At 54.1% G+C, this 12,445-nt stretch overlaps 2 protein-coding genes and 1 non-coding gene across 4 annotated transcripts in view; 1 reads left to right on the top strand and 2 right to left on the bottom strand.

The window, feature by feature from the left end:
- The window catches only part of USP24 (ubiquitin specific peptidase 24), a 61,223-nt gene extending 58,571 nt beyond the window's left edge, over positions 1-2,652 (top strand). For both annotated transcript variants that reach the window (XM_085067503.1, XM_085067504.1), the window contains one exon: positions 154-2,652. In XM_085067503.1, the coding sequence (XP_084923629.1) occupies positions 154-216 (63 nt within the window). In that variant the 3' untranslated portion in view covers positions 217-2,652. The remainder of the gene's footprint in view (positions 1-153) is intronic.
- Positions 2,653-5,116: 2,464 nt separating this feature from the next.
- Positions 5,117-9,730, bottom strand: PCSK9 (proprotein convertase subtilisin/kexin type 9). The gene is made up of 12 exons (XM_085067505.1): positions 9,099-9,730; positions 8,840-9,025; positions 8,611-8,734; positions 8,280-8,413; positions 7,797-7,938; positions 7,526-7,722; positions 7,230-7,413; positions 6,752-6,922; positions 6,358-6,506; positions 6,081-6,246; positions 5,653-5,834; positions 5,117-5,424 (listed from the first exon to the last, which is right to left on the bottom strand). The coding sequence occupies exons 1-12, from the start codon at positions 9,219-9,221 to the stop codon at positions 5,257-5,259; spliced, it is 1,926 nt and encodes a 641-aa protein (XP_084923631.1). The 5' UTR covers positions 9,222-9,730; the 3' UTR covers positions 5,117-5,256.
- Positions 9,731-11,238: 1,508 nt separating this feature from the next.
- TRNAG-CCC (transfer RNA glycine (anticodon CCC)) lies at positions 11,239-11,309 on the bottom strand. The gene has a single exon. It is a non-coding gene; the product is annotated as a tRNA-Gly (tRNA).
- Positions 11,310-12,445: the final 1,136 nt, after the last annotated feature.

Consider the following 12,445-nt stretch of genomic DNA (forward strand, 5'->3'; position numbering starts at 1 on the left):
GTAAATGAGGGCAGATTTACCCTCCCTGTGGGGCTCTGTGGGGCACCTGATCCCTGCAGCTTGGGTCAGAACCAGCACTGACCACACACATAACTGTGCATCTTACAGAAATAACTGTGTCCTTCTCTCCCTGTCCCTTGTGTGTGTTGAAAGGGCTCAGAGTCTCCTATGATGATTGGGGAGCCTAAAAGTGACCTTGATGATGTTGACCCTTAGAGGAGATCCCTGTGAACACAAGAACCAACTCAAACATTCAATGCCTACTGGTACCTACTGGAACTGGAGTCATGTTGCTTCTGCTGTTGGAAATCTGGGAGAGCAGTGGCTTTACAGGACCAGAGGAGATGCTGGAGGAGGTTGTTTCCCTAAAAGATAAAAGCATTTTTTTAGCCACGAAGGCTTCAGGTCAACAAATGCTCTAGAAAACTGCATCTTCACCTGCAGTAGCTTGTGACAGTCCAAAACACCGAAAGCAAGTTTGTCAAGAAGATTTTATCAAATACACAAACGCTAGTGGTTGAATTTTTATGTGAACATTTAAATGAGTGAATGTAAAACTGTTGCTTTTCTGTGATGCTGCAAAAAAAAATTCTTTTGGTTTTTATACAGGAAAACAAAAAAAGAAACAGACTGCCCTTATGTATGGAGGGCAAATTTTTAATCTTTCTGATAATATTGAATAGGAATATTCAAATTTCTGTAAAGATGTGTGATGACTTACATTTCATTGTAAAATATTAGTTAAAGAATGGGTTTACATAAGGACTTCTGTATTTAATATGTCTCCCTGCTAATTAGTAAAGCTCTTGATGAGAGAGATCAGCAGGATTGCTCTGTAAGAAGAGTGATTCCTTACATGATTTGGTCAAGGAGCTCTGGAATGAGTCATCTTTCCCTTACCTTCCAAAAACCCTTCAGACAACTGGGAAGGGTAGTAAAAGAAAAGCTTTGTGCTCTAGGTATGCAAGCATTTATTAATCAAGGATGTTGGTGAATTAAAAAAAAAAAGTTAATGAGTAGTTTAAAAGAAAAAAAAGCACTTTAAGAAGGAATTCTGTTGCAGTTTTACTCATTAAATTTTTTTAACTTTTGGAGACATATTGAATAAAATGTAGTCTCAGTCATGGATCTGCAATCACTTGCTTTATGCTTTGAAATTACTGAGAAAGTTGGTATTGGTTGTAAATGATGAACAATTCCTTGAGTGAGCTGGGAACACTGTTGTGCAGATTTTATAGCAATTTTAACATGGGGAAAGAAAGAATTGGCTTTGTTTGTATTTTCACTTGACCAGGCAACGTTTAAAATATCACAGCTCTTTTAATTTGCTCACAGATAACTGGAAACCAGTTGGGATGATTTGAGCACAGTTTTGTTTTCCATGTCAAGCGCAGTTCAGTGATTTCTGGCTCTGGATTCAAGCTTCTTTTGTGCCAACTAACTTCATCTTTTGTACATTTTGTGTTTGTCACATTTTCTGCACTGCTTTTTGCCTTTATTTATGGATTCTGCCTTACTTTAAAAAAAAATTATATAAACAAACATGCACAGAAACGGGGGGACATCTTAAGGAGTGCCTGGGTACCTCCAGAATAGACAAATTTGCCAAGTTAAAGGCACAACCAGCCAAAAAGTGCCTCTTTTCGTTTCTTTTCACACGCTGCTGCCAAAATACAGAGCAGCAGACAGCTTTTCACTGTTGTGCACTAATATTGAAAGTAACCAGTCATTTCACTGTTGGAAGTAACCATGGGATGTGATGTCAGCTGTACAGCTTTATAACTTATTAAAGTGGGGTAGGAGAGTCGGCGTCACGGATTGCAGGGGGGCACTGTAGTGAATTTTTTTCTCTCACTTCCTTTTTTTTTTTCTCCAAACGACGTCTCCATAGACACACGGCGGAGTTAGCATTTTATAAATGTTTCTGATGATGTGCTGGGACATTTTAAATGTGATGTTTTAAATTAATTTTGAATAAATCATTTCTTACGGACACCCCCCTCCTTCCTTCCCCCACCCCCAAATCCTTCGGTAACGGGTGATGAATATTCCCAAGAAGTCAGTACACAGTGGTGATGGTGATGGGAGAAGCTGGTCATGTCCCTGTGGGTTGGCACCACTTGTCACTTCAGGTTCCTGTTATTTCCTATGGAAACAACATCCTCGATAGCCGCAGGCCCAGGGAAGCATTGGTGGGAATTGCATCAGGATGGCTCATCACCACTGTCTACTTGAAACCAATACAAACTTTTTCACGGTTCTGCTCACGCTTGTACAAAGTCAGTGGTTATAATTTGCAATCAGATGATACTTGGTCGATTATTTTTGTTTCCAGCTGCTGTCATTTGAACCTGCTGAAGATTATTTTTTGGAAAATAGAGTTCAACGGAAAAAAAAAAAACCAAACTAGTTTTTGTGTAAATTGTGATGCATTTATATGTTGTAATTTTTACTGCCAATCTTTTTGGATGAAAATGTTTTTATACAGCTTACAAAATGTTCAGTGAGGAGCAGCCACAGCCTGCCTGTGAGCACTCGGGGAGATATTGTCCAATTAATGCATAGACATTTGGCACTGGAAAAATAGGCAGTCTTGATGAACAGTCTTGGGATTCCTGGTCAATGGAATAAAGTTATTCCTTTCACAGAAAACTAGTGTAATCGTTAGACTGTGCACATGCTGCTACGCTCTTGTCTTGTCCATCTTCTTATCCTGACCCTCCTTGGCCAGCCCTGCAGATGCTGTGCTCCTCCAGGATGCCCTGATTGCCATTTTGGCTCCTGTCCAGAGTAAATGGAAGCAGCTGAGTGGCCCTGGAGCTGCCCTGCTGTATATCCTTCTGCCACAGCGTGTGCAGGGGCAGTGTCACATCTGTACCTCTGTGCAGCTTCTCCTGACCTCAGCAGTGATTTACCCTGGCCCTGCTCACAGAGGTGGATTAGAGCAGATTTTGTGTGTCAGATCCAAGATTTGTGGGTGATCTGGGTGTGAATTCATCCAGCCTCCTATGGGGGTGAGGAGCAGAGAGGTGCACATGGAGCTGGTGTTCCCCTCTCACTTATTTGGGATCAGGAGCTCCAGCCAGGGCTGCCATCCCCACTCTGGTGTGCTGCTCCTTTGTCCCCTGCTCTAAGGATGACACCTTTCACTTTTCCATCCTGACTGCTCTCCACTGGTGGTCCTGAGAGCATGGTCTGGGCATTGCAAACTGCTGCCAGGACTGGGATCAGCGTCCCTGAGATCAGTGCTGCTCTCCTGAACATGAGAGGCTTTTCTGCCTACCCACGTACAAGGCACAAAGCAAGGGCTAATCTTTTAATATTGTTTCCTTCCACCATGCTTATGAAGGCTTGAAGTGAGCTGGGGAAGCTCTGTCTGGCTTATCAGGCATAGAAAATGCTCACACCTTGTGCTGGATCCTCCCCTCTCGCAGGGAAGGCAGCAGAGCTGAAATCCTGATGTGTGTTTTGAGAGGTGACAGCCTGAGGAGTCTGCTGCAAAATCACCCTCTGTATCAGAGCTGTCCAGGAGCTTTCAGGCTGATATCCCTTTTTCTTTTCTGCCGCTTTGTACAAAATTCAGGTTCCAGCTGATGAAATTATGGGCTGTAATTAAGTCCATGTTATGTAATTACATGTTTAGATTAGGGTTGGGCTCTTGCCAGCTTTAGTTAACAAGTTAGAATTAGTTTCAACCTCTCAAAGCGGTGCTTTGTGCTGGGTTTGTCTTCTCTCGCCAATTAAAGCCAGACTAACAGAGCTGCAGGGAGCTTTTGGATGGGGAAAAACAGCCAACCCAGCCAAGTTTGACAGGTTAACCTGGTGCTTGTGGTATCAAGATGCGTTTCTTTTTCATCTATCCTCAGATAACACCACAAAAAGTATATATTGTAGTACCAGGAGGCTGCTAAACACTGAGAGAAGAGTGAGACCCAGCTTTGGTGGCTTCTGGTGTTCTCAGTCTTTCCCTGCTGTGGGCATCTCTCTGAGCCAAGCTTTGTCTCCTTCCCGGGGCTCCAACACTTCCCAAGTAACAGCAGCAACACGAGTTCAAGGGCACATTCCCCAAAGCTGGGTGGTGTTTGTTTCCATAACTAGGAACTCTTGCCCTGCACCACTGTTGTTAAAACAAACTTCTGGTCTTGCATGTGTGTGAAGAACACAGAGCTCTGCCCAGCTGGGAGCAAGGGTGCCTGTGCTGTCTGTGCCAACCTCCAAAGGTGCCACTGTCATCCAGGAGCACCTTGGACCCCAGGCAGGGATCAGATCCAAGGAGGAGGCCCATGGCTTGCTCACTAACAAAGCTGAGATCTTTTGGGAGAGCAGAATCCATGCTGGATGTGTCCCACTTCCATCTTCCAGACCATTTCCCCAGGGGGATGTACATGAAGGCAGACAATCAGCACTGGTCTATGAATTTTATTTTAAAAAGGCATTTATAAAATACTTATTTATAAAACTCCAAATAAATATTTAAGGTACAAATGTAAAAACTAAGGTGCTATGAAATCTTTTTCTTTGTTCTATTTTTTAAAGGAATTACAGCCTCCTACATTTCTGTGTGTCCTGGGAAGACCTGAAACTCTTAACACATAACACCAGCAGATCATTAACTTTGACTTAACAACAAAAAAAGCACTAACAAAGCAGTAGCTGACTGTAGCAATGCAGATAAAAATCTAATTAACCAAGCAGGCTGTTTAAACTACAGCCCTTACACTTGACTCAAAAGTAAAGAAATCTCCTAGGAATAGAGTAGGCAATTATACAACTGCCCAAAAATGGCTAAACTAGGATTTTCCAGGTACTAAGCAGCATTAGCTGACAACTAATGAGCAACTAACCAGGAAAGGAAGGAGCAATCCTCACAATATTTTTTTCTTTAAAAAGGTGATGGGTTTGTTGTAGGTTGGGTGGCACCACCGTGCTTTGCACAGTTGAGGTGTTTATAGGAAAACCCAGTGCATGGCAGGGAAAGGATGCTGGGATGACTCTGGTTACAGGGCAGAGCTTCAGCTACACAGGGGCTGCTTGGAGAGCTGTTGCAGAGCCCCCCTGGATCCTGGTCCTGCTGTGTGTGAGGAGGAGAGGAGTTCAATCCCCACCAGCACCAAGCGTGGAGATCACAGCAGCCACCTGTCGGAGCATGGATCATGCTGGAATCCCCGGAAAGGCACTGAGCCAGGGACACAGCAGTCCAGCAAAGCATCCATCCCTGCTGTGCCACAGGAATGGCCTCCCTGGCTCAGCCCATCCCTACTGCCGGCTCCTGCAGCAAATGGCGATGGCCACGGCCGAGCTGCCACCAGGGACAGTGGCTGCTACACAGGAGTTGTGCAGGGCGTAGGCTCCCATGTGGCCAGGGCTCTGGGGAAGGGCGTTACAGCCCGTCAGGGTCCAGCCATCGTCACAGGACACCGTCACCTAACGGGGAGGAGAAGTCAAGGCACACAGGTCAGCAAAGAGCCGTCCCCAATGTCCCCAGAGTTCAGGGGAAGGTGACTGGTGGCACCCAGCTGGGTGGGGTGTCCCATTGCAGGTGGGGACACCAGTCAAGGCTGGAGCTGGGACAGCCACAACGGACTGAAGCCAACCCAAACCCATCAGGGTGGCAGAGGAACATACAGACAGAAGAGCGCATCCCATCCCTACCTTCTCCTCAGATTCCAGGGCCATGTGCTCCTTCAGCTGACACTCAAGGCTGGCAGCAGGGCAGCACAGGGCGTGTGCCATCCCCTCTGTCCTGCTGGCACAGCGGCTGGGTCCCCTCCCCAGCCCCAGCACAGGCCTGCCACCAGCACCCAGCCCCAGGGACGGGGAGTGGAAACTGCAGCCTGCCAGAGGGAGAGGGGATGTTGGCACTGGGAGCCATGGCAGCATCCCAGTGCACACACAGGTGCTGAGGATGTCCCAAGAGAGCCCTGAGCCTTCCACACTCTGTGCACACAGCACATGTACCCCTTCCCTGTCACCCCAGCACTCACAGCCACCCTTTTACCCCCAGATCCCAGAGCTTTTCTGGAAGAAACACCCTTGTCCATCAGGCTCAGAGGTCTGTAGCCCAGAGTGTTGAGTGTTACCAGTCAGCACATGGTCCCGTGGGGAGCACTCAGCCCCTTCGTCTGCCGGGGAGCTCCTGTTGATCCAACACTCAGCCCTGGGCCATGTGCAGCACCTGGCGATGGCATAAACCCCCTGGCCATGGAAAGCGTTGTGGGCCACGCACTCCTTCTGCCCATCCTTGTCCTGTGGACGGGACAGCACAGCATCAGCAGGGTGCTCGGGGAGCTGGGGACACCCCTCGGAGGCCAGCGGGCACTCCAGGGCAGCACCTCTGCCTCTGCCCGCTCTGCTCACCTCCATGTGCTCCCCGAGCCTGCTGCCGCTGCGGGAGAAGCTGGAGCAGCTGAGCATCTCCTCGGTGCGGGCACAGCGAGCCACGGCCGTGGCGTGCGGGATGAGCCCCGAGCGAGCCGACCACACCGAGCGGCAGAGCAGCTGCTCCTCTGCAAGGGGGCCAGGGCGTCAGCGGCGGGGGGACACCCAGTGTCACCCGCAGTGTCACCCGCAGTGTCACCAGCAGCGTCACCCGACACTGACGAGGCTCTCCATCTCCCCCATCCAGCTGCACCCAGGCTCAGCCAGCTCGAGGGGAACATGCTCTGCCCGCACACTGTGCTTTCACCCCTTCGCTTCTTCCCCGCTACGGGCAGAGCTCCGCCGAGCACCCAGCAGGCACTGAGGTCCTTACCTGTTCCCAGCCGAGCGGGCAGCCCAGCCACGTTGTTGGGTGTCTGGAGCCGCTGCTCCTCCGGGAACCACGCGGTGTCCATGACATTCTTGGCAGAGAAGTGCAGCAGGTGCTGCCGGAGCTCGGTGAGGCTCAGCCGGGGCTCAGCGCTGAGCAGAACGGCAGCGATGCCTGCAAGGGCCCGGGAGGCTGCTGTGAGAACCAGGGGGGACACAGCCACCTACACCCTCTCCCATGGGCAGCATGGGCTCCAGAGAGCCCGCAGAAGGCATCTCTGCAGCCCATCGCCCTCACGCACGGCATGCCGGAGCGCTGTGCAGGCTGTGGCACCCAAATGGGGCAAACCTGCCAAAACCATCGCGGCACACGAAAATGCCCCCAGCTCAGGCATTCCTGAGCTGATGCACATTCCTGATGCCCTGTGCCAGCACCGGCAAGGGGAGGGCCAGCCCTCCTTGCCCCTCGAAGCACAACTCGCCTGCCACATGCGCTGCCGCCTGCGACGTCCCGCTCTGCGCTGTGAAACACGTGCTGCAGTCGCTGGAGGCGCCGATGATGTCGTCCCCCGGGGCAAACAGGTCCACGCAGCGGCCGAAGTTGGTGCCCAGGGTGCCGATGGAGGCAGGTTGGTCCTCGCTGTCGGTGGCACCGACCGTGATGACCTGGCAGTGACAGGGGAGCCCGGGCGGCATGGCACGGCCAGCCCCAGCCCAACCCGCAGCTGGAAGGGATGAGGTGGCACCCAAGGCTCAGGGGACACCCCCCAGACCCTACCTCCGGCTCGGATGCGGGCGAGTACAGGCAGGCATCGTCCTTGTAGTTGCCGGCAGCAGCCACCACCGCCACTCCCATCCGTGCCATCCGCCGGCACCCCGCGTTCAGCGCGGGGCTGTGAGCACCGGCCAGGGGCAGCAGCAGCACCAGCGGCGCGTAGGGCTGAGCCTCCAGCGTCCTCTTGATGAACTCCAGGGCTGGGAGGGACAAGACACTATCGCAGAGGCTCCGGAAGGGATCCTGCTCCTCTCCGGGGCACGGGGTCACTCACCCGTGAGGGTCCCGCTGACGGTGCCCTTCCCCTGGCAGTTCAGCACACGGAGGCTGCGGATCTTGGCTCCCGTGGCCACGCCGCCGTCGCGCCCGCTCAGCACCCCGGCCACGTGTGTCCCGTGGCTGTCACACTTGCTGGCCTGGGACAGCACAGGCACCGCAGTTTCATGCCCCAACCCACTGCATCAGAGCAGGTTTGCAATCCCACAGCATCCTTCCCAGCTTGATTCCCTCTCACCTGACACACACCCGTGTCACCCTAGAACACTTTTCCCAGAAAGAAGCCCTGCCCCACTCAGCCGTATCACCTTGAGGGTGATCCCAACATCCCCCAGGACCACAGCCGCTGCTGCTGCATGTCCTGCCCAGCCTTTTGCTCCAAGCCGAGTGTCTCCCTGTCTTGGAAAGCCCCACCACCCTGGCCAGGATTTGGTGGATGCAGGGGTGTGCTCTGGGCAGGATGCAGCACCTCGGGGCTCACCTGCCTGTGGAAATGGGTGCCATCCTCCTCGGGGATGCTCTCGAAGCCGGTCACAGTCACCCTGCCCTCGATCTCCCGGTGAGTGCTCTGCACGCTGGTGTCCAGCAGGTAAATCTCCACTAGGTCACCTTTATCTGCCAGGGATGCAGCAGGGCGAAAAGGTAACCCAAATCACGCTCAGCACAGGCCCCCTGGGATGGTCCCAAAATGCAGCTCCAGACCAGCAGCACCATGGGGCAGAGGGATATCCTCATCCCTTCAAGTTAAACAGAGGGGACCTGAGCCTTCCCCAGACCCCCGTGGTGGCCTCGTCACACACCGCAGCGCTTACTGGGAGGGCTGTAGGCGCCCGAGCTGTGCTGAGGTGGCACAATCCTGCCCAGGTTCCAGGGAATGCTCTGGGCAAAGACATAGGCGTCCTCCTCAATGTACTTCACGTGCGGCAGCTTCAGCGCCTGCGGGGAGGACACAGCGTGGTGACAAAGCTCCGGTTTCCCCCCAAAGCTGGGGCTGAGACCCCCACCAGTGCCCCCCGCAGCCCCTGCCCCCGCTCCACATACCGTGTCCAGGACGTCGCTGCTCATCCTCACCAGGAAGGCGGGCAGGAGGTGGAAGAAGTGCAGCAGCTCGGCCAGGTGTCCCCGCCGAGCCGCCCGAGCCTGCAGCCGCCTGGCCGTGCCTCGCACCTCAGCCTCGCCGCCTGCCCGCAGCATCACCACGTAGCGCCCCGGCAGCCGCCACGACGCCTGCGGGGACACGAGCACCGGGCTGGGGACACAGCACGGGCGCGGGGGTTTCCCCCAACCCCAAGCTCCTCACCTTGGCGGCGCGATGGAAGGCAGCGGCTCCAGGGGAGGCTGCCCCGACGGCGGCTTCCCCCCCCTCGGCCGCTCCCAGGGCCAGCACCAGCGACAGCACCAGCGGCAGCGCCCGCGGGGACATCACGCGGCCCGACGGAAACGCAAGGAGACGCCGGGACCGTCAACGCCGCGGGGACAGCGAAGGCAGGGACCCCCTGCGCGACCGCCGAGGGGCCGGAGAGCAGTCCTGGGGCTGGAGCGGGGCCGGGCAGCTGGAGCGGAGCCGAGGGCTCGGTGCGCGCCCGCGGAGCTCAGGAGCCGGAGAGCACCGGCGGAGCCGACGGCCCACAGCGCACCCGCGGATCCGAGCTCCCGGAGCGCACCCGCGGATCCGAGCTCCCGCAGCTCACCCGCGCAGCTCCCGGTGCAGCGGCGGCCAAGGCTCTGCCCGTCGCGCCGGGGCTGAGCGCGGCGGGGCGGGGATCACTGCACGGCCGCCAGCCCCAGCAGCCCCCACGGGCGGGTTAAGCATTAACGGGGCCGCGGGAGGGGGCGGCGGGGCGGCGGGGAGAGGGCAAATGGGGTCGCTGCTCACCCCGAGTCCCGGCGGATCGCTGGGGGCTCTGGAGAGCAAATCACAGCAGCTCAAGGACTGTTTTCAGAAAGGGCTGAGAGCTTTAATGTGCCTCCTACTGCCTCGCTCCAGGAATAAATTCCCATGAAATCCTCTAATCCTGTTTGGGCATTTTTTACAGAGTCGTCACACATCGCAAATGCCCTTTTCTGCGGGATGATATCGGCGCTTTCCCGTGGGTCTCCAGGCCGCTTCCCTCCTCTGCCCTCCCGCAGCATCGGGATCTCACACTGCCCCACATCCCCAGTGACCTCCGGAGAACCCTGTCCCTGCTCCCGGCTTTTCGGGGAAATAGGAATATATTTATGTTCTGACTGGTTGTTTATAAGCTCCTCAGAGGTTGTATGTTCTGTGTTCTATCTAGATGTGTGTGTTTCGTGTGAATGTGTGTGGTTTGCATGGACATATATTTTACATGTTATAATTACGTGTATGATTTGTATGCATATATATGTCTTATAAGGGTGTGTGTGGTTTGTATGGACATATTTACACGGATGTACATGTTTTATAATTATGTGTCTGGTTTGCACTGACATACATGTTTTATATAGGTGTGTGTGTTTTATAATGATGTGCATGGTTTATAGGGATGTGTATATTTAATATGGATGTGAACAGCTTTTATGGACAATGCTGATTTTTTAATGAGACATCAGGTGGATGCCTGATCTCTGGTTTGGGTAACCGGAGGGACACCACACCCTGCTTGTCACCCACTCACTGCAGAGAGGTGACACTGGAAGGAGTCTGTTCAGGACGCTGATCACGGGGATGAGTCTCACTCCTGATTTTGGGCTCTGCTTTGTCAGTGCTGCGAAATCCCCCAAAGCACCACTGGGGTCTCAGGAGGTTTCCGGGACAGCTGAGCACGGGGGGACCCCATCTCAAGGGGGACAGTCTCCCTCTCCCTGCAGTCGCTCGCTTCATTTTTGCACAGGGGACAAGCTGTGTCCCAGGCAAGGATGGAAGGATTCCACAGAGGAGGGGGTGGTGGTAGTCCCCCCATGTGCATCCCGAACTGCTGAGGAACCCACAGAAGTCTTGTCATGAACATCCACCGCGGCTTCTGAGTAGGGAATGTGAGAGATGCTCAGCTCTGGAGCTCTCTCCACGAGTGGATACCTGCAGAAAGGTCTTTTTTTTTTTTTTTAATTGAAAAATTGTTCAGAAATAGCCCAAAATTTGCACCTTTTTCAGAAGAGATCTGATTCTGTCCTGGCACCCTGAGGGGCTTCCAGCGTCTGTGTCTGTGTGAAGTGGGGGCTTCTCTTGAAGGGGGAGGAGTGAGAGGGCAGAGGACGAGTCAGAGAAAATCTCAACAAGGGGAAAAGGTCCCGAAATCCCTTCTGCCGTCCCTCAGGGGGAGAGGTGAGGCTCTGGGCCGTGCGGGCAGAGGGCTGGGTGCGCTGCGCCGAGCATCCCGTTGGTAAAAAGGAGCTTCCTCCAACATTTTTGGGAGACTTTTGCGTGTCTAGTCAACATCACAGGGCCACAAGTCAGAGGAGACGCTGCAAACTCGCGCTGCACCAGCCGGGAATCGAACCCGGGTCGCAAGAATGGGAATCTTGCATGATACCACTACACCACTGGTGCGCTGATGTCACCTCCTCCCGCGGGCCACCAACCGCCCGGGTGTCACTCATCCCGCGTGGCCGTGCGGGTGGCATTGTCAGTCCCTTCTGTCCTTCTGTGGGCTCCGAGCTGCGGGGTCTCTGAGGGTGGGGGACACGCGTGGGCGGCGGGCGGGTGATGTCCCCACCTCCCGAAGCTGAGCCGGACCTGGCAGCGCTTAATGCCATGCAGGAATGTCCCGATTCGCACAATGTTTAACCTCGGCCGGCGCGGGAGCACAGTCCTTCGGCTCAAGGATGCTGCGCCGGGGGTGAGGGGATGCACATCCAGCTGAATTAAGGATTCCCTGGGGGAGAGGGTCCAGGCTCCGTGTCAGCCTCTCCCTTGCCCCTGCCTGAAGAAATGCTTCTGAAAAAGCAGATTTCTCTTGCCAAAAATGGGAGTGAGTGGCAAGCCAGGAGGTAGGAACCTCTTCTGTGAGGAAAAGCTGGGAGAGTGTTCAGCCTGGAGAAGAGAGGGCTCCAGAGAGACCTTAGAGCCTCTTCCATTACAGAGACTACAGGAGAGCTGGAGAGGGACTTTGGGCTGTGAAGCCCCGGCACGGATTGCCCAGGGAAGCTGTGGATGTCCCATCCTCGGGGACATTCAAGGCCAGGCTGGATGGGCTTGGAGAAACCTGGTCTTGAGGAAGGTGTCCCTGCCCTTTGCAGAGGGGTGGAACAAGATGATTTTTAAGGTCCTTTCTAAGCCCAAATATTCTGTGGTTCTATGGGCAAAAAAATTTAGGTCTCTTCCAGACTCCCTCACTCCACAGGAGCAGTGACAGGGTGACATCCTGCCCCAGGCACCCTCTGAAACTCAGTGAGATGTGGCCTCATCCAAACGACATTCCCAGAGCCACCATGCTCCCCCAACCCGGGAAAGAGAGACAGGAGCTGATTATGTGTAATCAATCTGGTATTGCTTCCTCCTGGAGAGCCTCTTGCAATCCTGTGGCAATGTTTAGCCAACACTGGAGCCTTCATTCCCCACCCTCCTGTTGGCCATAAACACCCCAAGTGTGTAGGTGCTCCCTGCCCTTCTCCCTGGCTGCTTTGGTGACACCAAGGTGAGTGAGGGTGCAGTGACAGCAGCAGGGTGTCACAGGGGTGTGACCC

The sequence above is a fragment of the Lichenostomus cassidix genome, chromosome 8 (genome assembly GCF_008360975.1).
Source record: "Lichenostomus cassidix isolate B80296 chromosome 8, HeHo_3.0, whole genome shotgun sequence".
Lineage (NCBI taxonomy): Eukaryota > Metazoa > Chordata > Aves > Passeriformes > Meliphagidae > Lichenostomus > Lichenostomus cassidix.